The 24,152-nt window shown below is 49.2% G+C and overlaps 11 protein-coding genes across 15 annotated transcripts; 6 read left to right on the top strand and 5 right to left on the bottom strand.

Annotated features, from left to right (window-relative positions):
* Positions 1–258: 258 nt before the first annotated feature.
* FVEG_12145 (hypothetical protein) lies at positions 259–940 on the bottom strand (the record flags this gene model as incomplete). Its single annotated transcript, XM_018901487.1, has 4 exons — positions 259–372; positions 527–779; positions 835–845; positions 917–940. 4 exons carry the CDS (start codon positions 938–940, stop codon positions 259–261), a joined length of 402 nt encoding a protein of 133 aa, XP_018759983.1.
* Positions 941–3,302: 2,362 nt separating this feature from the next.
* Positions 3,303–5,656, top strand: FVEG_12146 (hypothetical protein). Its single transcript, XM_018901488.1, has one exon. It carries the CDS (start codon positions 3,493–3,495, stop codon positions 5,590–5,592), a length of 2,100 nt encoding a protein of 699 aa, XP_018759984.1. The 5' UTR covers positions 3,303–3,492; the 3' UTR covers positions 5,593–5,656.
* FVEG_12147 (hypothetical protein) lies at positions 5,520–7,538 on the bottom strand. Of its 2 annotated transcripts, XM_018901490.1 has the most exons (4): positions 7,075–7,538; positions 6,832–6,968; positions 6,552–6,767; positions 5,743–6,501 (listed from the first exon to the last, which is right to left on the bottom strand). In XM_018901490.1, exons 2-4 carry the CDS (start codon positions 6,906–6,908, stop codon positions 6,201–6,203), a joined length of 594 nt encoding a protein of 197 aa, XP_018759986.1. In that variant the 5' UTR covers positions 6,909–6,968; positions 7,075–7,538; the 3' UTR covers positions 5,743–6,200. The 2 variants fall into 2 exon arrangements, with proteins under 2 accessions (XP_018759985.1, XP_018759986.1); XM_018901489.1 differs by having other exon boundaries at positions 5,520–6,501; positions 6,832–7,538.
* Positions 7,539–7,641: 103 nt separating this feature from the next.
* FVEG_12148 (hit family protein 1) lies at positions 7,642–8,818 on the top strand. The gene is made up of 6 exons (XM_018901491.1): positions 7,642–7,805; positions 7,950–8,032; positions 8,079–8,147; positions 8,199–8,291; positions 8,342–8,356; positions 8,409–8,818. Exons 1-6 carry the CDS (start codon positions 7,772–7,774, stop codon positions 8,514–8,516), a joined length of 402 nt encoding a protein of 133 aa, XP_018759987.1. The 5' UTR covers positions 7,642–7,771; the 3' UTR covers positions 8,517–8,818.
* Positions 8,230–11,397, bottom strand: FVEG_12149 (hypothetical protein). 2 transcript variants are annotated; one of them, XM_018901493.1, is made up of 4 exons: positions 10,977–11,397; positions 9,410–10,884; positions 9,216–9,357; positions 8,319–9,168 (listed from the first exon to the last, which is right to left on the bottom strand). In XM_018901493.1, the coding sequence occupies exons 2-4, from the start codon at positions 10,541–10,543 to the stop codon at positions 8,684–8,686; spliced, it is 1,761 nt and encodes a 586-aa protein (XP_018759989.1). In that variant the 5' UTR covers positions 10,544–10,884; positions 10,977–11,397; the 3' UTR covers positions 8,319–8,683. The 2 variants fall into 2 exon arrangements, with proteins under 2 accessions (XP_018759988.1, XP_018759989.1); XM_018901492.1 differs by having other exon boundaries at positions 8,230–9,168; positions 9,410–11,397.
* FVEG_12150 (DASH complex subunit DAM1) lies at positions 11,322–13,409 on the top strand. Its single transcript, XM_018901494.1, has 3 exons — positions 11,322–12,084; positions 12,152–12,249; positions 12,301–13,409. The coding sequence occupies exons 1-3, from the start codon at positions 11,770–11,772 to the stop codon at positions 12,500–12,502; spliced, it is 615 nt and encodes a 204-aa protein (XP_018759990.1). The 5' UTR covers positions 11,322–11,769; the 3' UTR covers positions 12,503–13,409.
* On the bottom strand, positions 12,034–14,275 carry FVEG_12151 (hypothetical protein). Its single transcript, XM_018901495.1, has 2 exons — positions 12,835–14,275; positions 12,034–12,764 (listed from the first exon to the last, which is right to left on the bottom strand). Exons 1-2 carry the CDS (start codon positions 13,062–13,064, stop codon positions 12,635–12,637), a joined length of 360 nt encoding a protein of 119 aa, XP_018759991.1. The 5' UTR covers positions 13,065–14,275; the 3' UTR covers positions 12,034–12,634.
* On the top strand, positions 14,146–17,954 carry FVEG_12152 (aconitate hydratase, mitochondrial). Of its 2 annotated transcripts, XM_018901497.1 has the most exons (5): positions 14,146–14,904; positions 14,971–15,097; positions 15,360–16,002; positions 16,053–16,174; positions 16,227–17,954. In XM_018901497.1, exons 2-5 carry the CDS (start codon positions 14,984–14,986, stop codon positions 17,712–17,714), a joined length of 2,367 nt encoding a protein of 788 aa, XP_018759993.1. In that variant the 5' UTR covers positions 14,146–14,904; positions 14,971–14,983; the 3' UTR covers positions 17,715–17,954. The 2 variants fall into 2 exon arrangements, with proteins under 2 accessions (XP_018759993.1, XP_018759992.1); XM_018901496.1 differs by having other exon boundaries at positions 14,146–15,097.
* A 313-nt stretch (positions 17,955–18,267) lies between these two features.
* On the top strand, positions 18,268–19,803 carry FVEG_12153 (rhomboid protein 2). Its single transcript, XM_018901498.1, has 5 exons — positions 18,268–18,639; positions 18,695–18,832; positions 18,885–18,966; positions 19,020–19,207; positions 19,260–19,803. The coding sequence occupies exons 1-5, from the start codon at positions 18,459–18,461 to the stop codon at positions 19,472–19,474; spliced, it is 804 nt and encodes a 267-aa protein (XP_018759994.1). The 5' UTR covers positions 18,268–18,458; the 3' UTR covers positions 19,475–19,803.
* Positions 19,804–20,120: 317 nt separating this feature from the next.
* FVEG_12154 (glycosylphosphatidylinositol transamidase) lies at positions 20,121–22,476 on the top strand. Its single transcript, XM_018901499.1, has 5 exons — positions 20,121–20,221; positions 20,277–20,526; positions 20,585–20,823; positions 20,875–21,689; positions 21,742–22,476. Exons 1-5 carry the CDS (start codon positions 20,206–20,208, stop codon positions 22,201–22,203), a joined length of 1,782 nt encoding a protein of 593 aa, XP_018759995.1. The 5' UTR covers positions 20,121–20,205; the 3' UTR covers positions 22,204–22,476.
* On the bottom strand, positions 22,253–23,983 carry FVEG_12155 (26S proteasome regulatory subunit N9). Of its 2 annotated transcripts, none has more exons than XM_018901500.1 (3): positions 23,450–23,983; positions 23,147–23,382; positions 22,253–23,090 (listed from the first exon to the last, which is right to left on the bottom strand). In XM_018901500.1, exons 1-3 carry the CDS (start codon positions 23,715–23,717, stop codon positions 22,449–22,451), a joined length of 1,146 nt encoding a protein of 381 aa, XP_018759996.1. In that variant the 5' UTR covers positions 23,718–23,983; the 3' UTR covers positions 22,253–22,448. The 2 variants fall into 2 exon arrangements, with proteins under 2 accessions (XP_018759996.1, XP_018759997.1); XM_018901501.1 differs by having other exon boundaries at positions 22,307–23,090; positions 23,147–23,379; positions 23,450–23,979.
* Between the last annotated feature and the right edge of the window lie 169 nt (positions 23,984–24,152).

Genomic DNA, 24,152 nt, shown 5'->3' with positions numbered 1-24,152 from the left:
CCGAAGTTCACAGCGGCAAGACCGCTGAAACTCAATTCGAATCAAAAGCACAACCGTCCAACTCTCTAACATTAAGCAGTAAAACAGGTCCCATCAACTATTCTACTGCAATAATAAGGTCTCCGTCCATCCTCATTCATCGTGATGCGCTGTTCCAACAGTGGATCGTCCGTGCCGTTTCCAGGTCGTCCCCTTTCGTTCCTTGCTTTCCTCTCGATAGACCCATCCATCCCATCCCACCAGACAGGGCCATCGCCCCTAAAAGCTGGCCCGCGCCCGCGACTCGCAGTGCAAGCCAGGGGCGCTGACCAGGAGTGCCAGGGGAGACGGGTCTTGATTGGTGATTACAAGGGGGTGGTTGGGCCTCTGTCTCTGGAGGGGTTGGCCAGTTTGGACTATGATTAAGAGAATGGCAGGCGGATTCCTCGGATGGATGTGCTGCAGTTCAACATTCTCTCTCTAATGGGAGTGAGTACCTGCTGGATACATGTTGCGGCAATATCTCAGCTGGCCTTGTTCTGCTCACATTCCGCTGCAAGGCGTTTGCTTCTGGAGCCTCGCTTGCATAAGACCCATGAGGCGGAACCTTGTACAAGCTCGTACCTTTAAAGTACTGTTCAGAAGTAGCCAGCCACGCGTCATCATTGGCACGGAGTCGCTCCTTTGTGGGCCTGACAAGTGCTTGCTGCAAATCGGGCTTTTGGATGAAGCCTCCAAGGTCCACTGAGGGGCACCGGCGCCCCTGAACGGCGCATCCGAACCTCGAGTCAAATTTCTTCCTGTGGCCCGGAGTTATGGTTGGCATTGGCAATGCCTCATTCTCTTCTCACTCACTGATACAATTGCTTTAACAGAAAGGTTATCTAGTTAAATGAGAAGCATAACACCTAAGGCATCAAGGCCACCACCAGCCAACCTGCTTGATTTTTGCCTCAAGCATGGGGTTAGTCTAGTTAGTTGTGTTACAGTGGCATGATTGAAGGTTGCAGTTGGTCACCTAAAGGTTAAATTCAGCGAGTGGCTGAGTTATTGACTGTTCCCCTACCGCGATATCAAGCAAGGCAGAGAGGATGCATTAATCAAGGAAATTCTGTGTATGTCTGCATATCTTGGATGATTTTCAGGTTTGAGATTCACCAGTAAATGGAACGAAGCTGTTATCAAGCTACACGTACACGTGTCTATGCCTGCGAGCTGCTGGTACCCGTCACGGCTGCGGCCACAACCGTAAGTAAAGGACTTCGAGAAGCTTCAGCTGGTTCGTCGAATCCTCAAGCGGGAAGAACTTGAACTGCTGCGTAACCGTGTCCTCGAACTGAATATGCACGTACCCTGCTCGTCACTATCAGATGATGGGATGGCTAGTACCTCAATTCATGCTTCTTTACCCTTGGCTCTTCCACTCATCCCAGACCTATCAAATATGGATAAAATCATTCATTATCTTTTGATCTCATGCTAAGCTTTGTTGAAATTGTTTCAGCCTTAAAGATGCAATCTCGATTGTTGTGCCGGTAATTACGGAGCAGTACGGAGTAGACAGAGGGCATTGATAAGCAAGGCCGCTTAGAAATTGGGGAGAAAAGTCAGTGGATGCCCTGCACCATAGGTACCCATTCATCATGTAGGAACAGATCCTGCGTCGCGCATTTCGTGGGAGAGAGCAACGAAAACAGCTCCTTTATACGAGATAGCATGCAGCGTGTACGGAGTAATTAAAAAGGAGGTTCCCTAGGTAGGTTCCGTAAAAAGAAATAGCCGATCGCAGCTCAATTGAATGTGTGAATGAGTGCTCAGTTGTTCTCTTCCCGCTGTGACACTGCCACAATGAGCTCGCTTTTTTTGCATCCAGTCCCGTCAGCAGCATAATTGCATAGATGACGACGCTGTACGCGGCCCATGTGATACGCCGGCCCAAACAGCAGCTCCCTTACAAGGTTATCCCTGGTAAGCTTCAGACACCGAGACGATCCAACACGATCATCGATCCCCCAAAGTCTCTCCAAAGCTGTGGTTCTGCTTTTTTTCTCTCTCTCTCTATTCCCTATCTGCTGTGCTAAGGAATTAACTTTGCAGTTAGTCCAATTTCCCTATCCCAAACTGGTTCAACGGGCCCGTATCCACCACGCTAGAAGGGAATCGTCTTTGTTGCGACTGGTTTGATGTTGAGGATTCTTACGGGAACTGCTCCGAAATATTCAAGTTTCTGTTGTCAAGGTAAGCCGGCGTCCCGCCACCCGTTGACTAGCAGTAGCTGGAGACGAAATTGGCTAGGTATAAATAAATTGTTATGCATGGGTTATAGAGGTGATGCTTGTGCTGCTTGTTGATATCGACGATAGACCGTGATTGACCTGCAAGTTGGTTCGATAGACATGATGATCCTGGCCGTAGATGACTATCAGCAATGTGACACGCACGGCGACACGGCTGCTGTACCGAGCCAGCTAATGATGATCCGTCGACAGCCTATTGATGATCGCTGCATGGACTCACGGAGTGAGCTCTATCATTGACCAGCCGAAGTGATAAGCAACTTTTGGCGGATACTTCTGAAAATGGCCACCTCCTTTTTTTCATGTTCCCACCCGTTGGCGCTTCAAAGAGTCCGGCAATGGAGTCACGTCCATTGTCCAGTTCGTTAGTTAGCCTCGCACCGCTTTGTTTCCGTCATGGCTCCCACTTTTCAACTGAATGTTCTAATAATATGGTCAATTAATTAAAAATACGTCATGTTTCTGCCTGAACGATATGTTTCACATGGCAGAAAGCCATGAGCTGAGTTGGATAATACTAACCATGAAGAAATGTTAAAAGGTGTTGAATTCTCATGGATTAACCTATACCCCATCCATCGCCCCTCAGGTCTCAGCAACTGTCATAGGTAGACAATTTGCCAAGGGACTACGACCCAAGCAAGCACCAAAAATAAGCATGTCAAGTTGATTCCCGCTCCTCCGGCTCGGGCTTGTCATTAAATAAATTGTCAATTCTAGCTTCGTGTTTTAGAATTGTGGACGAAGCCGCTTAGCTAATTCGACACTTGGTAGGCATGAAATACCAGTATGTCTCACATTACGAACTACGGATACATCTGGCACCAACTCATCAAACAATTATTCATCCTGAGCCCGCGTCTTGTATGTTTCGCAACGGAGACATGACAGAAGTCCGTGAACGTCACGTGAACTCGCGATCCCACATTCCAGTATGGGTCTGTTGCTGTGCCAACGCAATGGTTCTTTACTCTGAGTTCAAATCTTGATAGATCTATAGAAAATTCAAATTTTACTGCAGCCATCATTTAGTCAAGCTAAACCGCTTTATGCCCTTGAAGTTATTGTCTCCAGGTCATCGCATACCTATCAAAGCATCATCTATTGAAAAGTATCACCCTATATACCCGCATGCCAGTGACAACGCAAGAAACACACCCTCGACCAGCATATGCTCTAGCTTGAGCCTCTTCACCTGCGACTCAGCACATCCACCATGGCAAGACTGGCAGATATTTATCCCTCCAGTGACGATGACCTACCTGATCTGAAAACGCTTATTCGGCAACCACGCTCCCGAGCACCAAAGACAACTACGCCAGCGCCTTCAGTCAGCAAGCCTACGATTCCTAAGACTGCTTCCAATGTTGAAACCCGACGCGTGCGTCGTCTTGGAGAGCCAAATCGAGCCGCCGCAAACCCGCTCTTCCAGAAATGGAACTCGGAAGAACAGAAAAGCACACGAGGTGGTCGACGGAGTAAGTCAAATGTTGCAAGCTATGAGAAGAAGCCATCACGACAAACGACTGAAGTCGACAAACTTTCCTCATATTCAGAATCCGATTGTAGCTCTGACACTGAGAATGACATGCCGCAGTCGCGACAACAGCCAAGAAGGAGGAGAAACCAGAGGGTTGTGCAAGATTCTGATGACGAGAGTGATGAGAACTATGAATCCGAAAAGGAAACAGTCTTGACAAGAGTCCGACGTCTTCAGAAAATAAATAAAAATAAGGTGGCAACACCTGCTCTGAAGATTCCGGAGCCGATACCAAGTATTCATTCTGGGACCAAGTCAAAAGCATTGCTTTTTGCACGAGAGATCGATAGCGATGCTGAAAGCGAAGTGAGCCAGGAGAACGAGAAAGCAGAAGAGCCAAGTGTCTATCAAACTGCAGACGAGCATTCTGGCTCTGCCTCGGAGTCGGACTGGTTGAATAACTCCCCTGAGCCCCCAACAAGAAGAGGGGCAAGATCCTTGAGTAGCCAGCCATCAAAGACAGTTGGCACCAGGGAGCGTATCCCATCAATCAAGAACCCTCCAACTGTTCAACCAAACGCCTCTTCAAACATTAGCAATGAAAAAACTCGCGATATTGTCAAGAATACTACTTCGAGTAAAGAGGGTACTAGGTCCAGGAAGACCAGCCAAAGTGGTAAACGGCTTGCTTCAGGGACGACCACCACCTCGGACCTTGCAGACACATTATCTAAGCTGCAGCTACAGCTTGAGGACTTCTCAGATGAGGAGAGCAGAGTGTTGAAGATAGACGATTTCACCACACCACCCAGTACTCCTCCTAAAGCACCCAAGCCAAGAGGGCTTGCATCACCAAGCAAGAAAATACAGATCCCTAAAACGCCACACCGTCCAAGTATGGATGGCTTTTGGAACCAGGACTTTGTCAACGATTGGAACGACCAGCACTCGCCACGCAAGCTCATCCTTCCCCCGGTTACCAAAAGTCCCAGCAAGGCGAGCCCGAAGAAAGAGCCCAAGAAGGAGACCAAGAAGTCATTTGAATCTCGGAAACATGCACTCGCCGAGAGCTTTCTAACCGAACTCGATCGCGAGATCACAAAGGGTAGGATTGCCGAGCTTGCTGAGTCCACAGGCGGCGTCAAGCTCGTTTGGACGAAAACACTTAATACAACGGCTGGGCGAGCAAGTTGGCGTTGCGAAACTATTAGAACGACACGCAAGGCGGAAGACGGTCAGCCCATTAAGATATTCAAGCATCATGCATCAATTGAACTTGCCGAGAAGGTCATTGATGACGAGAACCGCCTACTCAATGTCATGGCACATGAGTTTTGCCATCTCGCCAACTTCATGATCAGTGGCATAACGACAAACCCTCACGGCCGAGAGTTCAAGGCTTGGGCGGCCAAGTGCTCGGCTAAGTTTGGCGATCGCGGCATCGAAGTGACAACCAAGCACAGTTACGAAATCGACTTCAAATACATTTGGGAGTGTGAAGAATGCGGACTTGAGTACAAGCGGCATTCCAAAAGTATTGATACTCAGCGATCTAAATGTGGGAAGTGCAAGGGCAACTTGAAGCAGACCAAGCCAGTACCAAGGGGAGCAGCAGCAGGCAAAGCACCGAGCCGATATCAGGCGTTTGTGAAAGAGCAGATGGGTGTGGTCAGAGGAGAGAATCCAGGCAGTCCCCAGAAGGTGGTCATGAAGCTCATTGCAGAGAAGTGGGCGAAGCAAGAGGGTGGTAAGACTGGAAGCAAAGTGGCTAGCAAGTTGGAAGTTGAGAGTGTTGTTGACAAGATGGTTGATCTAACTATCGAGACTGAAGCATAAATGCATAACTAGGAGTTTGTTTGTCTATCTATACCCATTCAATATTATAATTTGCGTGTCCGAGTTAACGAATTCACCTGCATCTTCGCCCACCCACAACGCTGCCTGTCAAAACCCAGACTATAAGGTATCATATATCATATAACATATCTAGGAACAAATACTCTCCAGTCTACAGATATACTGCCTTCACTTCCCTCATAGAAGTTCATCGGTTACACTGTATACACGGGCAAGCTTTTAATACGTTAGAGTGATGATAGAGTGTATATAGTCAGCGAATGCAGACAAAGTTCGAGTTGGCTCGTATCAGCCCGCAGTCTCTTAAAATTGCAGAGTTTCCCAAGCTACATATGTCTGAATGTTCATCAACATGGCCTTCTATCATGACATGTTATCATGTTAATCTGAAAGCAACTTGTAAGCCTGCATATTCCCTCATGCTAGGGAATCACACTTGTCATGTCCGTAATTGCGTATCATCCATCAACAAAGAAAACGGGTCATAAGTCGTGGTAGTCATCTCATGATATCCTAGCTCTTTCCTGCTGCATTCCCCCCGGAATCTAGATATGTTGTCCATTCGCTTTTAACAAACTTCAACTACCTTAAGCTTCACCAAAGAGACCCCAGTCCTTGATCTTAAATGTCGACCAGATAGTAGCAGAATACTCAACGGCAGCGCCAATGAGCTTACCCTGACGCCCTAGTTCAAGATCAACCTCAGCCTCGTCGTACTCTCCCTTGATGTGTGGGACATTGATTGTGATGAGAATATCAGTCTTGGCCTTCTCGAGCCGCAGAAGAGTTAGGATGATGGCTGTGAAATCGGGTGCAGATGTTGAATCGCGGGACTGGTTCACACGAGGAGTCTGCGTGGAAATAAGAGTGTATGCGGGAGTACCAGGTCTACAGATATCAATAACTGCCACTTTCAGAAGGCATCTGAGACAACATACTCAAGATTCGAGAACTCGGTCTCGGCAGTGTTCCAGATCTTGACGGTATCGATATCCGAACCAACCATATCTTCGAGATGAGTTGTCATGGCACGACCATCCACCTCAGGGCCTGAACCAGAGCCTCCAACACGCTCTGTGATGTCGAAGATGATGCTGGTGAAGCCATCCTGATCGATCCAGACTTCTTGGTTATCGGGAACTTGTCGCAACTTGCTGCAGCGCAAAGAGTCAGCACGGGAAGTGGTGTAGTTAGGCGCAAGGAGCAACGAGGACGAACCTGACGTCGGCGAACTTGGCGGGTAGGTCGCAAGTGATTGCGCCGCCAAAGAGAGGCGTATTGATGTATTCAGGCATTTCGTTTCGAGTAAATGCGATGGCTGTATATGGCTTGGAATCTGCAGGTTCGTCGCAAACCTGAAGGTGTCGATCGTACTATGTTAGTACTAAGCCAGTGGCGTTAAAGTTGGAGTATATATGCTTCGAAGGATCAAGCTCGTGACTCGTACAGGTACTAACTGACTGGAACAGCAAATCTTGGCAAAAAGTGCTACAAGGTAGGAACAGGGCGCCTGAAAGTGGGCGAAGAGTGATGGATCATGGGTTGCTTGGTACGGTTATGCCTTGGGAAGCACGGGCAGTTAAGTTCGGTACCCTATTGTGCTTGGAGGGGCTGAGGCGACCCCGCCGAGATGGAGATGACGTAAAAATCAAGGCGCAGAAAGAAGCCTCACTTCTAGAAACATGGGCATGAAAACTGTTAAAACGCCCAAAAAAGGACTTCAATGGTCTTAAAAAATACCAAAAACAAAAGGCCGACTAATACATGACGCTCCTGAATGTTTTTGGATAAAAAAATGGAACAAAAATCAAAATTCGAATCTAGAGTCCCTAGACGAATGGTTTCCAAAGATTAGGTGAATGGAGTCTGTTGGGCCAATCCCACGGTCACATCTGGTAAAAGGCAAGAGGTGAGTTCGATGGGAGGTCCCACTCCGAAAGAAAGCCGTGTTTTTTAGACTTATATACCCTCAATCCAAGCGCAACAGCCAATCAAAGCTCACACCAGCTGCCCCTCATAGAATAGGTAGCTCCATGCTGCACCTCTCTCAGTGTTACCTCATGTAATCTGATCCTTCAATTGACAATTGAACTGCACCTTGTTTTCTGATTCTTTTTTCTATTTACTTTCTCCAACAACCAAATAATTGAACGCCAAAATGTCCTCCTGCATCTTCTGTCGCATCATCAAGGGTAAGAGAAGGGAGAAGCATGGTGGTTGAATGAATGAGTTGAGAGTATGCTGGGGGTTGCCGAGGGGAGAGTATGTTGAGGGTGTTTATCAGCTCTTTTGTCTAACTCCTGGTCCTCGTGTAAACTGACCTGATCCTTCATCAGGCGATATTCCCTCTTTCAAGCTATTTGAGAGCGACAAGACTCTCGCTTTCCTTGATATTGGTCCTCTCAGCAAGGGCCACGCTGTATGTTCTCAACAGCTCACATCATGAACCCACTGACAAGATACAGCTTGTCATTCCCAAGCACCACGGTGCTAAGCTGGCCGATATTCCCGACGACCACCTCACCGAGATTCTGGCAAGTACTGGGGCGTTAATGATGAATTCTCAAGTCTAATTGTGTCCAAAGCCTGTTGTCAAGAAGATTGTCAACGCGACTGGTGCCACTGATTACAACATCCTGCAGAACAATGGCCGCATTGCTCACCAAGAAGTTGATCATGTAAGTCTATAAAAACAAATCTACGGTGTCAGAAACTAATGTAGTCCTAGGTCCACTTCCACATGGTAACAAGTCAAAGCCTAAATTATCGTTGAGCTACAGCTAACAAGTATTCAGATCCCTAAGCCCAACGAGACCGAGGGCCTCGGCGTTAAGTGGCCCACAAAGCCCGCAGATATGGAACAGCTCAAGGCTTACTGTGAGGAGCTCAAGGCCAAGATCTAGGGAGCTTCGGGATACGCATATGCAACAGTGTTGGGTTGGGAAAATAGGGGACTGGTTCATGAAGAGCCCTTCTAGTATTATTGTCCAGTTACCAGGTACCATCCTGCCCCACCAAATCAACCTGATCATCTACAATCCATGTCCCTTTTGTCCTTCACACGTCTCGTCTAGTCTAGATCATCAGCAGAAGTGCTGGCTCCCGCAGCAGCCGGTGGCTTGAGCGAGTACCAGTCAGTCTTGCCATCATTCTGTATCGCACCTTGTCTGTCGTAGAGTGTTCGTGCTCGGATATATGGGTCAAGATTCCAGTAATCCTCCCTGAGAAGTTTGGCGATCTTCTCTCGCTCGGCCTTGAGTTGTTTGCCCTGCTCGCCATCAGGATGTCGGATCCATTCTCTGGTTGTATGCTCGAATTTCTTTACCAACTCTTCACGGCCAGTCAAAAGACGATCCCGGGTTTGCATATCCTTCATCTTGTCATTTTCGCCAGCAAGAGGCTCGATGTACTTGTACTCCCAGTTCTCATCACCTTCAAGCTCCTTGATCAGATGGTCTGGAGCGATGAACTCTTCGAGTTCAGCCCGGTTGTTAGTGAAGTGAACCTTGGCTGCCACCACAGGGTCAAGCCAGCCACGGATGACCTTCCAGATACCTTGTTACGAGTCAGTATTTATCTTCACTTTCAAAAGAGCAACATACCTTGGAAAAGCCAGGGAGCTTTGTGCACCAGGACAGCACCTAGAGACTCGGGATAGTTGGCCTCGAAGCACTTGATCATGAACTTGACAGGAGTGTAGTCCATGTTGGCCATAGAGAAGCCAGTCATGTCGAAAACAATGCACTGCGTTTGCCTGTCAGTGTTGTGCTATGATTTCTAGATCACGGGCACTTACAGCTGTATCAACAGGGGGTTGGAGGGTCATGCGCGCTGTCTCAATAATGTAGACTGTGTACTTTTCCAGACTTTCTTCGCACTCTTGCCCAGCCTTGTGCAGGCGAACCCGGACGACACAGATAGGTCGGCCTTGCTTATCAGTGCCGTGCAGGAAACTCTTTCCCATTCGGAGTTGCTTCATCATGTCGGCGCTAACTTGCTTGGTAGGAGAGTCGGTCTTCTCATCCTCAACCGCAAAGGCATCTCCGTTCTTCATAATTTCAGAGTCTACCTTCATGTCGTTATGCCTCCAATGCATAGTGGACACCAGCATGACGAGAGCCTTCTCGACATCCCACTTCCGTGCTCTGAGAAACCGCAGAACGAGGGCATCAGGGTGATCATGCTTCACCATGGACCATATCGTGTGTCGAATTGTTTCAGGGGACTCGTTGGCCAAAGTCTCGTGGAATTGTTTAGTTTCATTGTACTTGTCCTCTTCAGCGGAAGCTTCAGTTGGTGTCGAAGTACCGGATTTGCCTTTCTTGAACATGCCGAATCCTCGCTTCTTCTTAGGATCGGCCTCTGCGGGACTCGCCTCCTCTTTCTGGGGCAAGAGGTTGGCGCCAGAGCTCTCCTCATCGGCCACGCCAGTGAGTTGGAAAACAGCAGTCCATAGCTTGCGAAGCTTCTCCTCTTGCTCGGGAGTCAGGTTCCCTGGGCGCCCAGGGGGTAATTGGAAAGACATGATCTCGAACTCTTCCTCGAACTCTTCTGGTGGGGGCTGTTTGCTGGGGCTTCCTGCAGGCCAAGCTGATATAGCAACAACAGCCGTAATGACTGCTAAAGCTACAACAACTGAGTAAAGCGAGTTGGCCTCGAGAGGAAGTCTGCTACTTGGATCTGAGCCGGCTTTGCTGTGTAATGTCCGTTTGATGGCAATTGAGTGAGTGAGGTTCCTCGAGCCTGTGAGATATCTCGCAAAGGCGATGCTCCTAGTATATGCAGGGGTTCCTCGTGAGGTTGTAAGGGGTTGTCTCAGTAAGCTGGAAGAAAGGACAGATGACCGTAGCTGGAGGTGGCGCGAAAGTGGCTGAGACGAGTATCTAAGAGGGCTATACGAGCATAGGTTCCGTCCCAGGTGAGTCCTCATGGGTAAAGGGTTGAGAAGGATATGTCAGATTTGCAAACGCGTACACATACGCCGCAAAAACTAATGGTGGTAGGTTAATCAATGTCGTCGTTTATGGGGATTTTTAGAATGCGGGACACTCTTTCTTGGCGTGGTATTGGCTCCACAGATCCTCAAAGCTGCTTTGCAGGTATGAACAATCCACTGACAGGCCTCCAGGGTTGATGATTTTTATGAATCGTCCGGATTTTCTATAGGATGGTACGAGCGTAATAAAACAGAATAACCTGTTGATGCTCAAGGTGTGTTCGGAGCTTGCAGGACTCCGGTTTCCGCGGATGAGGAGTGGATAGGATCAATTACTTATTGACGTAGGGCATTTGTTAGTGTTCGGAGTACTCGGGGACAACGGTTGGAGGCCTGCTATTGATGTTGACGCTGCCCTGCCACGCACCTCAAGAAGCCCAATCAAGATGTCTCGAACAAAAGGCGAAACAACATCAAGACCATGTCCAGGAGAGAAAATAGCAAGACATCTAAAAATAATTGAAATTAACAACAAAGTCCGTCGAGTGTGAGCGTGATGTGAGTGTGGCTGTGCTCTACCCTACAGAGCTACCAAGCTATGGTTAGTACTCTGTACAAGACAAAGAATCCTGCGATATCCCATGGTCAAGGGGCCCCATGTCTCGCAGTCGATGTAAAATAAGAATGGTCATGGCATGGCAGTGTTCTTTAACAAAGTCTGTATACAACGAGCTTTCCTTAATTCGGTATCCGTACCATATCGTATGTCTTCGTATCGTTTGCCCCTTAGTTACCAGGAGACTGCTCACGCGACATCTCTCAAAGGTGGATAGGAGAGAAATTGGAAACCGCAATGCCCATCATGCTTGAGGTATGACGAGTTTTGGAAAATGCAATGTTGAAATAACAAAACAGCAAAAGTAAGGAAGGCTCGAGACCAACTGACATCAAAATCGGGCATGATGTAAAGTACATATAATGCTATCTGGGTAATAGAAGCCTCGTGGGGAAAGCCATAGGACTGGGGGGCCACATCTCGAAACGAATTGCGGGGGCGCCACAACAGACTTCCATCCAATGTTTGTTGACTTTCGTGCAATCCAACTTCAGGTCGCGATATCAATTACGCGAATTACATTACCCATACGCCGAGCCACGAGTACACGAAACAGTACACAAAAACATAACAGCGAAAGCGAAACAGAGCAAAAGCTGCCAAAATGTCGACTACACCTCTGGACCCCAGCAAACGCTCAAATTCTCGTTCCCGAACATCACGACCTACCACCCCGCTGCGACCTTCATCCCGATCATCCTTTCGCGAGTCCGCGCGAGGTGCTGGAGAACACGATGCACCATTTCCGCTGAATGCGTTTGAGCCGGCCTTTGCTGAACTTTCCGATGCCATGGCCGACCTCGAAGCGAATATGATGCACTTTCAGCTTATGCACGAGAGTTTAGCGAGATTCAGTGAATCGTTTGCGAGCTTCCTTTATGGCCTGAACATGAATGCCTTTTGTGTTGATTTCCCAGAGGTATGTCTATCGAATTTATCCGTGTTGGATATGTACGGTTTTGTTATTCTAAAGCTTATTCTCGCAGGGACCTGTCCCGGAATCTTTCCGCAGAGACCGGACTCAACCAGAACAACCCGCCGTGACCCCATCAAAATCAGAGGCTGAGGCAGAAATGACATTCATGTAAATCTTCTACGTAAACACCCTTTGTTGGCCCTTCTAACTAGCCTCTAGGACCACCGACACGTCCTTTGTTGAGAATCCTCCCACTACCACCAAGTCTTCCAAATTCACCACACCAGAGCCTCCAAAAAGACAATCACGTCTTCCTGCTGCCCCTGGTCGAGGAACGTCGTCTCGGGGAAGGTCGACTCGCGGTGTTGGACGTAGCCGGCCTAGTGGACTGGCCAGAGCGCGTGGTCGTGGTGTTAGGTGAATTTAATCGGGATATCGACAGAAATATTTCAAAACGCCGTTTGCAATGTCAAAAATCAAGCCCAGCTCCGATGCGCCCTAGGATTTTGTATCCCCCTTTTAGCGTGCTATGAAGAATTTTATCGGACAAGATTTAGGCGTCCATGGCAACATCATTGTCTTGGTCGGCAAATGTGCGCTTTCGGTCGCCGTTGTCTGTTCGCAAGCCGACGGCAGCTTCAGCCTCCTGTTGAGTGTATGGCCCTTCGGCGATCTGCTTGACTCTAGCGGAGAGTTAGTACACATGCCAGAGTAGACAAATGGATATCCATTGCGAGTCACTTTGTGACATACCTTCTCTTATGAGGCTTTCCCTTTTGATGCGATACCAGAGTAGCATCCGTATCAAACCATTTGGAGCACTCAACGCAATAGTGACGCCCAAGGCCGGGAAGATCCTCAGCAGCCTTCGTCTCCATGAATTGCTTCAAATGCTTGGGTGACATGAGGTCGGCTTTGACCTGGTCGACGTCTCGAGTCTTGCGCCTTGTCTTGGTGATTGTTTTCTTGTTTGTGACACCCATCTTCGCGGTGACTTGGACGAATGCGGTTCTTGGAGTATGCTATTCCAGATTGTGATATTGGTAACTTCAATACTTCAAGCTACCTAGGCGGTCGTTGAGGTTGGCGATTTTCGAAAAAAGTTCTGGTGGGGCTGACCCGATAAGCTGATAAGACGGATGCGGGGCACTACAGCCACAGGTTGAATCTGAAGACGGCACGATATCACGACCATTTCGAGTCAGAGACAAAGCAAGGCATTGTGCGACTTAGAAATCAAATTCGAGAGACTATGAGTAGAAATAGAAGGGAAGTAACGAAAGACAAAACGACTAAACAATAAAATTGAACAAGGTAAAATAGGAAAGTCTACATGATAAAAGGCCCCAAATGTCATTGTGACAACAACTGAGTACCTAAGCAGTAGGCTAACGAAGGAGCATCATTGTAAAAAGGATTGTAGAACGGAACTGTGACCAGCTCAAGGCTGTCTTGTAGAGCCCTCTGTGCTCTGATCTTTTGTTTCCTTCTAATGGTCTATTATGCTTGTATAGAAATCTCATTAAAATCATCGGCCTTGAACCTCCCATAAAACTTGAGACATGCTGTCACATGCCCAGGTTCAGCCATCAGATGGGAATTGACCGGGCTTGGTGATACCCGGCGGATAGCGGGTCTGGGGTCGCCGGCTCCGGGATCAACGATCGGCAAAGAGCAAGTTAGACTTCAAGCTCGAAAGGACGAGAAGAAGGACGCTTGCACGGTTAGATGGGCGTTTGCATAGCCGTCTGCGCCGTACTAGAATATGCGACAGTATTGATCGGTTCGCAGTGTTCCATCAGGATTGTGGGTTACGATACATGGAGTTCATGATGCGGCTTATTAGAGGTGGACAAGAGCCTGCAATCGGCTCCAAGAACGGATATCAAGATTATAATCGCCTCAGTTATTATTGGATAATACACATGAACTGGGCGGTCTCCGGCATGACCTTTGGCAGAACCACAACTGGGGTGTGCATACAAGGGCATAGGGGTTTGGGGTTTGGTGAAAAGCTTCACATTCCCCCTCGTTCAAGGGCTACCCCAAATTCCCTCAACCGCTCGCAGATGAAAAATGAATTCCGAAAAACCAGTGTTTTGAAGCCCAAAAAGATCGGTGACCGAGCATCATGACCTCGGAGGATCGCATGTGCGAAGGGATATGTCCGTTTAGCGGCGACCGAAGGTAAAGCCGCTGGCCCGAGGAACTGTAGCGATTAAACCCTGGGAAGCGAGTCAGAGTTTTGGCCAACCAGAGAGCATCTTTTGTCATTGATTGTGAGGTTCCGGGGCATGATGGACGCCTAGACCGTTTCGGGGCCCACGATGCGGAAATTACATCATGGTCCGGGGCTCACGCCGTAACGGGTGCCCGCAAGACCGAGGTAACAGCAACTGCCTCGCAACCAGAGGGAAAAAAAGAGAATCAAATCGTGGCTTCTGTGGGAGAAGATGAATATTACTGTGTATGAGATGAGAATGATGTTGACATAAAACAATATATAAACCAAGACTGTAATACAACGAGATGATGTCCTTGAAACGTCTACAACACTTTGATACCAATTTAAATTCCCAAAAAAAAGAAAAATACATAAACTTTACGTCCGTTTGTTGCTTGAGCTAAATTATAAAACCCAATTGCTGCATTAACCCAGATAAACACATGACCAGCTGAAGAGCATAAAATCCTTACCTGCTCGGCAGCACATTCCCCCACCTTCTTCCTTCAACCCACCCGAAAAGCTTCAACTTCTTCAGTTGAACATTCGCAATCACCCTTCAAGCATACATCGAGTCACTCATCGACCGATATTGGGTCGTAAGTCAATTATAAAACCCAACCGTCGTCGTTGACCACTCTTTGCTAACGACAGTCCCCTCACAGCACCATAGTCGCAATGCTTGCTACACGCCAGGTTCTGGGCAACATGTCCCGGAGCCGCGCCCTTGCTGGCGCTGCCTCTGGCTTCCGCCGCATGGCCACAGTCTCAGATAGCCCTCTGGACAAGAAGGTAAGCCTCAAACCAATTGTATTGCTGTCTCTTGATTCCACGATACGAAACTTTATCACTTCCTCTTTGCACTACCAGCCAGGCGCCAAACGTCATGGCGCATGGGCCAGTTCGGCTGCCAATCTACCGGCAATGCCGAGACCTGAACTGCGCGACGTACAGCTCAATGGCAACCAGAGAATATGAAGCCCGGGTTATGGACTTGGGAAGATGCAAGACATGAGATCCGGGAACAATTGTGCTAATATGCCTCGCTGGACAGGTCCGACAGAACAACTGGGAGGAGGGTAACTACATCAACTACAAGAAGATGTCCGAGAACCTCGACATCGTTCGTGCTCGTCTGAACCGACCTCTGGCCTACGCTGAGAAGATTCTCTACTCTCACTTGGACGACCCTCATGGCCAAGACATCCAGCGTGGCAAGAGCTACCTCAAGCTGCGACCTGACCGTGTTGCCTGCCAGGATGCCACCGCTCAGATGGCTATCCTTCAGTTCATGTCCGCTGGTATGGACAAGGTTGCCAACCCCACTACTGTCCACTGTGATCACTTGATCGAGGCCCAAGTCGGTGGTGCCAAGGATCTTGCCCGCGCTATTGACATCAACAAGGAGGTCTACAATTTCCTTTCTACTGCCTGTGCCAAGTACGATATCGGTTTCTGGAAGCCCGGCTCTGGTATCATTCACCAGATTCTCCTCGAGAACTACTGCTTCCCTGGTGGTCTTCTTATCGGTACTGATTCTCACACTGTCAATGGTGGTGGTCTCGGTATGGCTACCATTGGTGTCGGTGGTGCCGATGCTGTCGATGTCATGGCTGATCTCCCCTGGGAGCTCAAGGCACCCAACGTCATTGGTGTCAAGCTCACTGGCCAGCTTAACGGCTGGACTGCTCCTAAGGGTAAGGGTGACCTCTCGCTTTTCTTCTTGACTTTGCTAACCCATCTTCAGATATTATCCTGAAGGTTGCCGATATCCTCACTGTCAAGGGTGGTACTGGTGCTATCGTTGAGTACCACGGTCCTGGTACCGACGCTATCTCTTGTACCGGTATGGCCACCATTTGCAACATGGTAAGTGACTCTTGTTCTTCCATCAATAGGATTGTTGGCTGATATTCTCCAGGGTGCTGAAATCGGTGCCACCACCTCCGTCTTCCCCTTCAACGACCGCATGTACGACTACCTCGCCGCCACCAAGCGAAAGGAGATCGGTGACTTCGCCCGCCAGTACGCTCACGGCCTCAAGCCTGACGAGGGTGCTGAGTACGATCAGCTCATCGAGATCAACCTCTCTGAGCTCGAGCCTCACATCAACGGTCCCTTCACTCCTGATCTGGGTACTCCCATCTCCAAGTTCAGCCAGGCTGTCAAGGAGAACGGCTGGCCCGAGGAGCTCAAGGTCGGTCTTATCGGATCTTGCACCAACTCCTCTTACGAGGACATGACCCGTGCTGCTTCCATTGCCCGTGATGCCCTCAACCACGGCATCAAGGCCAAGTCTGCTTTCACTGTCACCCCCGGTTCCGAGCAGATTCGCGCCACCATCGAGCGTGATGGTCAGCTCCAGACCTTTGAGGAGTTCGGCGGTATCGTCCTTGCCAACGCCTGCGGTCCTTGCATTGGTCAATGGGACCGACGCGACGTCAAGAAGGGCGAGGCCAACTCTATCATCTCTTCTTACAACCGTAACTTCACTGGCCGAAACGACGGCAACCCCGCCACACACTCTTTCGTGGCCTCTCCCGATCTGGTCGTTGCCATGACCATTGCCGGCTCCCTCCACTTCAACCCTCTCACCGATACCCTGAAGGACAAGGACGGCAAGGAGTTCAAGCTTGCTCCTCCCACCGGCGATGGTCTTCCCAGCAAGGGCTACGACCCCGGTCAGGACACCTACCAGGCTCCTCCCAGTGACCGTGCCAGCGTCACTGTCGATGTCGCCCCTACCTCCGACCGTCTCCAGATCCTGACTCCTTTCCAGCCTTGGGATGGCAAGGATGCCAAGGATATCCCTATCCTCATCAAGGCCAAGGGCAAGACCACCACTGACCACATCTCCATGGCGGGTCCTTGGTTGAAGTACCGTGGTCACCTTGACAACATCTCCAACAACATGTTGATTGGTGCCATCAACGAGGCCAACGGTGAGGCCAACAAGATCAAGAACGCCACCACTGGTGAGTGGGGTGCCGTCCCTGCTGTCGCCCGTGACTACAAGGCCAAGGGTATCAAGTGGGTTGTCGTTGGTGACTGGAACTACGGTGAGGGTTCTTCCCGAGAGCACGCCGCTCTTGAGCCCCGTCACCTTGGCGGTCTTGCCATCATTACCCGATCTTTCGCCCGTATCCACGAGACCAACCTGAAGAAGCAGGGTATGCTTCCTCTTACCTTCACCGACCCTGCCGACTACGACAAGATCCGACCTGATGACAAGGTCGATGTCCTCTGCACTCAGCTCGCTGTTGGCAAGCCCCTTCCCCTTGTTGTCCACCCCGCCGACGGCAGCCCATCTTTCGAGATCCCTCTGTCCCACACCTTCAACGAGGCCCAGATCGAGTGGTTCAAGAACGGTTCCGCCCTGAACACCATGGCCAAGGCCACCAAGAACTAAAGAAGGAATGAAGTAAAGTAAAGAAGAGCAAATTGATATTTTGGGTCACATACGGCGTACATCCTGATGTTCTCGATTGGGTTTCGAGGGCAGACAGTAGAGGGGCTTTTCAACGGACGGTATATGTCTAAAATGTTGAGCGCCCATGTCTTTTACATATTTGTAGCAAAGGAATAGCCATGCTTTTATTAGTTGTAACAAAATTCTAATTGTTCAAATACCTGTTGTTTATAAGTGATCTATCTGCTCTAAATTCACGATGTGCCATGGTGATGTCTGGTATCGATCTATCGTCCCAGCCTGTTCAAATACGAGGCTCGAGTAATGCTGTGAACGTCTCTTCAGGCTCCCGTTTTCGATGCTACCTACCTGTCAAGTACCTGTAGCACCTTGAGCATTTTGAACTTTGCGTGATGCCTACGTCCCAAAAACAAGAACGTCACTCAGCTTTCATAAAGGTACCTATCAGCTGTAGGTGGCCGTGCACTGATCACGTGCTCAGGCAACAGCCACACCTCGACCTATGGGTCAAGGGTCCGTTGTCCAGTTTGACTTGCCATTGTCCTGCGACTGTTTCTTAGGGCGTGGAAGTGAGTTGCGATCTCAACCGGTTTTTTCTTATTGTCAAGAAACTCGTATTAGTTCTCTTGCTTCTTATCTTATTATCTGCTCGTGTCGTCGGTCCTTTCATTCCTTTAAAGCGGTGATCATCCGGCTGCTCCGAGTAGCTCGAATCTATTAGACATGCGACCCCGTCTCCAGAACTTCAACGCTTTACGAGCCCGATCATATCTAACACGGCTGCCGCTCTTCACACGACTCATAATCGTCGCTATTGTTGCTCTCGCAATCGCATCCCTACAATCAGTATGGAACTTGCGAGAATGGGGCGCCCTCATCCCTGAAGAGATTAGCATTACAAATGGTACTACCAAGCGACATTGAATCTTTGCGCATTTGCTAACTAGACTTGCTCATAGCATATCGATTATCGACATTCCCGTTAATACATCTTAACATTATCCATGCTGTCCTTAACCTCGCGGCGCTTACTCCTTTAATGGAGCGTTTCGAGAACGAACATGGCACCTTAACATCCCTTGCTCTGTTCTTTGGACGTAAGAAACCTCAGATGTGTTGAAGGATTATGAGTTGACCCGCTTTATCTAGCCTTGACATCGATACCGGCTGTCATGTACGTTTTGATCGAGCGATATGTGCTCCACGTAAACCATGGCGTTCTGGGAGCGAGGTACGGCGACGAGGAAATTGTTAGGCAGGAACTTGGGCTAACATTTGTTCTAGCATGTGGGTATTTACTCTACTGGCGATGGAGTCTATTCAAACCTACAAAACCAACCCTCATTTCGTCGTCGGTACTGTCCATATTCCAACGTGGACTACCCCCTTAATCATGTGTATGGTTGTGAGGGCATTGGTACCTGGTACTAGTCTTCTTGGCCACCTATGTGGAATTGCAATTGGATACGTTGGTAAGTCTTACAGTCACTGTCGTGATCGAAAGGAAACTAATAGCTAGAATAGCTGGCTTCGGGTATGCTAAGCTGCTCGCCCCCCCTGAATGGGGTCTTCGATGGGTCGAGAATCGACTCAACCTCCTCAAGATCCTCCCTCACTATGTCAGCATCGACAAGACAACATATGGCCGATTTGGTGTGTTGCCCACGACCAACCGCCCTGGTCCCAGTGGCAGCGCAGCGACGGAGCTAGTTGGCACAACCCAGCGTCTCGGACCTTGAATGAGCGTACATGGTGCGCGTGTAATTTTGTGTAACTGTAATGGTACGGAAGTGCTCGTTGCACGCTATTTTTTGAATTGTACTATAGAAAGGGTATTTCATCTTTCGTGGAGTCTCTTGCGTCAGGGATTGGCGTAGCGATTAAAAGCAAAGGAATGAATGGACGTCTGAGCGGGTTCATCTAGCTGGTCATGACCCTTTCTGCTCTGAACTATCTCAGGTATTATTATAATGGATGGAGCAATAATAAAGATAGAGGACGAAGATTGTTTCAGTTGTCGTGATGGTGCATCCGTTGTCATTACTTTATGATGTGTCTACTGTTGCAGTGGTTTCTTGATTCCATTATGATACCATATGCCTGCAATAGGAGATAACCAATGTCTGAACATTGTTATTGAAGCACTACCTAATTTCAAGCTTGATTCTAATATAATCTCAACGACTGTTGGTTTGATGCTGTAGCTCTCGATCGACATGAGCCCCCGGTAACCGCATAGACTGCCCCGCATTCACTGCAGGCGGCCCGCAATTCAACCCCTGAAGCCGGGGGGGGAGCTTCCATTTAATGGAAAGCTGTCATGACGGTACGTACCCTCTTTAATGATTGAATCTCATTGTTTCTACGGGAGGCTAAGCCAACGATAACCTCAACCTCAACCTCAACCTCGCCTCAACTCAAACACCGAGAGACCAAGTCTTTGATTAGTCACAAAGATATTGGCTAAACGATGTCGCGACTACTCTGTATGCAGTCGTCTCTTTCATCCCCTGATCTGGCCATTGGCTGATTGTTCTATAGCTTCAGCGCTGTCGCTGCGTCGCGATCCTCGTATTCTAAAGCTCCCCCCTTACTTGTCCTTCCTCTGCATCGCGATCGGTGTAATCTGGCTCTTTCTTCTGCCATTAAACGAATATTCGCGTCGAACATACATATCAGAGAATGCCCTGTTGCCAGGTCAAGTGCATACATATTTTGGAGGAAGCGAACAAAACATCTTCCGCGCTTACCGACATGAGGTTGACGATGTAGTCGACAAGAACAACTATGAGTGCGTCTTGACATGGATTTGGGAAAATGTATCAATTACTAACCTCAACTGGTTACAGGATCAACGACAGGCTCGACAAGATTCTCACGGGTGTTGGATTAAAGGTTGGGCGTCAAAATTACACCTACCACTCAGCTGGCCATGGGTACTCGGGACAGAACCTCTACGCAATCCTGCAAGCTCCCCGTGGCGATGCCACTGAGGCAATTGTGTTGGTTGCTGCATGGAAGAACGTTGAAGAGCAGCTCAACCGCAACGGCGTATCTCTGGCATTGACTTTGGTCCGTTACTTTAAACGTATGTACCCCCCTGAAACTCAAATCAAGGGATAAACGCTGACAGGCATAGGCTGGTCACTCTGGTCCAAGGACATCATTCTTGTTGTTCCTCCCGATAGCAAGACAGGCACGCAAGCTTGGGTTGACGCATACCATGATGCTCATAACCCTGATCTTGTGGCTCCTTTGCCTCTAAAGTCCGGTGCTCTTCAGGGTGCCCTTGCTATCGACTACCCCCAAGAACAAAGCTTCAAGTCTGTTCATGTGATTTACGATGGCCCTAATGGTCAGCTTCCTAATCTTGATCTTATCAACTCAATCGTCAACATTGCTGGTGGCCAGATGGGTATTGGCACTTCTATTCAGAAGATGACAGAGCACAAGGGTACCTACCCTGATCGTTTACAAACCATGCTGCGTGGTATGCTCAACCAAGGTCTCGGATATGCAGCTGGTGCTCACAGCAGCTTCATCCCATATCACGTTGATGCCGTGACACTTCAGCCTTACGGTGAAGGATGGCATGATGAGATGGCCATGGGACGCCTGGTTGAGGGGTCGTTCCGAAGTCTGAATAATTTGCTTGAGCATCTGCACCAGAGTTTCTTCTTTTATCTTCTGATGCAGACCGATCGCTTCGTCAGTATCGGTACTTATCTTCCCAGTGCTATGTTGATTGCTGCCAACTTTACCATCATGGCTATCTCACTCTGGGTGAAGAGCGGTCAATCACCCGCGACGCAAAAGCCTAAGGAGAAGACATCTACCACATCTGTCGAAGCAACACAAGCCGGACGGGATCTGTTTGTTCCGCTCGGTGTTGTTGCTGTCTGCCAGGGTCTCGCAGCTGTACCTCTGTACATATTCAACCACCTTCCCGCTGGCGTCAGTGCTCCCCAATATCATCTTCTTCCAGTCTTATACTGATTACCTCTAGTTACTCTCACCCGCCTTCGCTGCATTTTCTGTCATCTCGGCTATCATGCCCTTCGCGATCTCCCGTCTCCTAACGCTTGTCACCAAGCCCACGATGCAGCACTTCCAACTCACCAAGTCTTTCTCTCTTCTCGTTCTTGGCATGTGCCTTTCTACTCTTGCAACTCTCAACTTCTCTCTTGCTTTTCTCATCGGCGTACTCTCAAGCCCTCTCAGCTTTGTACAGCCGGTCAAGAACCCAGGCCTTCGCTGGTCTCTAGCAGGTCTCCTCAATGTCGTGTCACCACCTACAGTGTTGTACGCAGCGGCCCAGATCTGGGACATCAGTATTGCGGACCTGCTGAAGGAGGCCAGCTTCGGCTGGAACGTCTGGGGCATGTATACGCCCGTTGTAGTATGGTGCCTTTGGTGGCCAGCCTGGCTCGTAGGCATGGTCAATGTCTTCGGGGAGGTTACTGCTTGAGGAAAAGCAGGGGCTCGGACTGTAAGATAGGAAGCAAAGCATGCATTAAGCCACAATAATGGTGGTTCTGATTTTTTTTAGTATCAAACAAGGGCACATAGATTAGGCAAAATTTAGAATTAATAGTCTTGACATGGGCAAAGACCATCATCAGCCCACAGTAAAGTTTCTATTCGTCTATACTGTACATTTGTTCGTTTTGATCGCCATACCTTCCCTAGACCGTACTCTTGTCGAGAGCTCGTCTACGCAGCCCACACATCCTTTCCAGCCGACTCGATCCAGTTGCCGAGTTGGTTGACGCTTGAGTCCCAGTCAAGCAGTCGCTGGCGCATCGCGGCGATTTGCTTCATGTCGAGCACCTTGGGCTGAACCCAGGTAATTTGAGCAACGCCGTCCACTTGGTCAATAGTTCCGCGCAACAGACCTAGGCTGAGAGCCTTCATGATGAGATGCTCGATCTCTTCGGGTCGAACCTTGGTCTCCTGAGCGATAGTGGCAAAGGTGAGGGTGCGGTCGTGGGGAGGACGGCGGAAGACAGCCTCAGTCAATGCGGAAAGGTAGATCTTTTGTCGAAGGTGCGTGGCGTTGTTCTTAAGAAGCTTGTTGGACTCAACGCGATCAGAAAGCTGGTCATAAGCGTCAAGATCTCCACGGTTAAAGGCAAATAGCAGATCACGCATCCAAGCATGCTCGCTCTTGGCGAGGACGTCAAGGATGGGGTGGAGCAGGAGCTCTCCGAAGTTGTAGATGCTTGTTGAAACAAGGGCAGCAATGCTGAGGTGGTAGGCTCTTTTGTGTCGCTCCTCAGGTGTCATTGCGTTAAGGTCAATGCAGGCAAGGTAGAGGAGAGCAGTGCGGTAGTAGTTAGAGAAGTCCATCTTACGCTAGAGAGGGGTCAGCGGGTTCACCAGATATCTAAAATCTGAGATGAAGAGCATACCTGGTAGTAGATGGCATTTGCATCATAGAAAGCAGCATGGACCACATTCTCTACAGAGTCGAAAGAATCCAATATCCGCTCGGCCGTATCCAGGTCCTTTCGCGCAGCATCTAGCTCCTCCAAGTCCAGCTTTGCTTGGGCGACAGCAACCAAAGCATAGACATAAGCATCCTGGGAGTTCTCGTTATTAACCTTCTTGGCGACTGATTGCAGGAAAGAAAGGCGCTGCTCGTCTTCTGTGTCGTTCAAGAACCATCGGTCAGCAACCCGCCGGCTTCGGAGCATATTGCATTTAAGTCTCACCTTCACACTCTGTTGCTGCTTTCAATGCTAGGTCCACAAGCTTCAACTGGTTGATCTTGTCGGCAAACTTGAGAATAAAGACTCTGTAGAATGGTAGTCGTTGAGGGGCGCTCTCAGGGTGGCTGAAGAACTCGACGAGGGCGTCAGTGAGCTGGTGCCAAAGCTTGCGCTCCCAGAAGTTCTCAAAGTCGAGAATGAGAGGCTGGAGTTCCTCGGGAGCTTCATCGCGCTGCTCGGCAAGAAAGTCGGAAATGGTCTCGTTGCTCATGATGGCGGGATTCGTATTTTAGGTCGGTGGAATCGCTGGGTATTGTATGGGTGACGTGCACAGTAACTGAAGCTAGCTTGCCTGCAGCCGTGATATATTGGCGCGTACTGCTGCACCGAAGCTGATTTTTGCGAATTATGATTCCCAAATGCGTGAGTATGGCCTCTCCTCTATTGGATCGTGTTGTCGTCGGGCGGCCGTCGAGATAATCGGTGAAGCTGGTATGGTTGTATGTAGAGGTTGATAGTTGCTTCAGTGGAGTGTGGAGGGAGGTCCTTAGCTCATCAATGAGGCTACCAGGCAGCCTGGTCGTCGCAACGTAAAGGCGCACGGGCCATTTCGACCTCTGGAGGAGCACTCCAAAGGCGCTAACCAATGACAAGCTGCAAGATTTCAGTGACCCATCACGTGATCTACAATTACCGTTCCCCGAGG

This window comes from Fusarium verticillioides, chromosome 4 (assembly GCF_000149555.1).
Source record: "Fusarium verticillioides 7600 chromosome 4, whole genome shotgun sequence".
Taxonomy (NCBI): Eukaryota; Fungi; Ascomycota; class Sordariomycetes; order Hypocreales; family Nectriaceae; genus Fusarium; species Fusarium verticillioides.
The sequence above is the reverse complement of the archived record's forward strand: the minus strand, read 5'-3'. Positions and strand labels throughout refer to the sequence as shown.

Bases quoted from the DNA above. Each gene is read 5' to 3' on its own strand.
- FVEG_12146 (XM_018901488.1), top strand. From the start codon at position 3,493: ATGGCAAGACTGGCAGATATTTATCCCTCCAGTGACGATGACCTACCT.
- FVEG_12147 (XM_018901489.1), bottom strand. From the start codon at position 6,908: ATGCCTGAATACATCAATACGCCTCTCTTTGGCGGCGCAATCACTTGC. The intron at 6,768-6,831 runs GTTCGTCCTCGT...TTTGCGCTGCAG, and splicing joins GCCAAGTTCGCCGACGTCAG to CAAGTTGCGACAAGTTCCCG. The intron at 6,502-6,551 runs GTATGTTGTCTC...TGATATCTGTAG, and splicing joins ACCGAGTTCTCGAATCTTGA to ACCTGGTACTCCCGCATACA.
- FVEG_12148 (XM_018901491.1), top strand. From the start codon at position 7,772: ATGTCCTCCTGCATCTTCTGTCGCATCATCAAGG. The intron at 8,033-8,078 runs GTATGTTCTCAA...GACAAGATACAG, and splicing joins CTCTCAGCAAGGGCCACGCT to CTTGTCATTCCCAAGCACCA. The intron at 8,148-8,198 runs GCAAGTACTGGG...TTGTGTCCAAAG, and splicing joins ACCACCTCACCGAGATTCTG to CCTGTTGTCAAGAAGATTGT.
- FVEG_12149 (XM_018901492.1), bottom strand. From the start codon at position 10,543: ATGAGGACTCACCTGGGACGGAACCTATGCTCGTATAGCCCTCTTAGA. The intron at 9,358-9,409 runs GTAAGTGCCCGT...AGGCAAACGCAG, and splicing joins AACCCCCTGTTGATACAGCT to TGCATTGTTTTCGACATGAC. The intron at 9,169-9,215 runs GTATGTTGCTCT...ACTCGTAACAAG, and splicing joins AGCTCCCTGGCTTTTCCAAG to GTATCTGGAAGGTCATCCGT.
- FVEG_12150 (XM_018901494.1), top strand. From the start codon at position 11,770: ATGTCGACTACACCTCTGGACCCCAGCAAACGCTCAAATTCTCGTTCC. The intron at 12,085-12,151 runs GTATGTCTATCG...TTATTCTCGCAG, and splicing joins TTTGTGTTGATTTCCCAGAG to GGACCTGTCCCGGAATCTTT. The intron at 12,250-12,300 runs GTAAATCTTCTA...ACTAGCCTCTAG, and splicing joins GAGGCAGAAATGACATTCAT to GACCACCGACACGTCCTTTG.
- FVEG_12151 (XM_018901495.1), bottom strand. From the start codon at position 13,064: ATGGGTGTCACAAACAAGAAAACAATCACCAAGACAAGGCGCAAGACT. The intron at 12,765-12,834 runs GTATGTCACAAA...ACTCTCCGCTAG, and splicing joins GGAAAGCCTCATAAGAGAAG to AGTCAAGCAGATCGCCGAAG.
- FVEG_12152 (XM_018901497.1), top strand. From the start codon at position 14,984: ATGCTTGCTACACGCCAGGTTCTGGGCAACATGTCCCGGAGCCGCGCC. The intron at 16,003-16,052 runs GTAAGGGTGACC...ACCCATCTTCAG, and splicing joins CGGCTGGACTGCTCCTAAGG to ATATTATCCTGAAGGTTGCC. The intron at 16,175-16,226 runs GTAAGTGACTCT...GATATTCTCCAG, and splicing joins TGGCCACCATTTGCAACATG to GGTGCTGAAATCGGTGCCAC.
- FVEG_12153 (XM_018901498.1), top strand. From the start codon at position 18,459: ATGCGACCCCGTCTCCAGAACTTCAACGCTTTACGAGCCCGATCATAT. The intron at 18,967-19,019 runs GTACGGCGACGA...CATTTGTTCTAG, and splicing joins CATGGCGTTCTGGGAGCGAG to CATGTGGGTATTTACTCTAC. The intron at 19,208-19,259 runs GTAAGTCTTACA...TAGCTAGAATAG, and splicing joins AATTGCAATTGGATACGTTG to CTGGCTTCGGGTATGCTAAG.
- FVEG_12154 (XM_018901499.1), top strand. The intron at 20,527-20,584 runs GTGCGTCTTGAC...AACTGGTTACAG, and splicing joins GTCGACAAGAACAACTATGA to GATCAACGACAGGCTCGACA. The intron at 21,690-21,741 runs GTCAGTGCTCCC...GATTACCTCTAG, and splicing joins TCAACCACCTTCCCGCTGGC to TTACTCTCACCCGCCTTCGC.
- FVEG_12155 (XM_018901500.1), bottom strand. From the start codon at position 23,717: ATGAGCAACGAGACCATTTCCGACTTTCTTGCCGAGCAGCGCGATGAA. The intron at 23,383-23,449 runs GTGAGACTTAAA...TGAACGACACAG, and splicing joins AGCAGCAACAGAGTGTGAAG to AAGACGAGCAGCGCCTTTCT. The intron at 23,091-23,146 runs GTATGCTCTTCA...ACCCCTCTCTAG, and splicing joins CAAATGCCATCTACTACCAG to CGTAAGATGGACTTCTCTAA.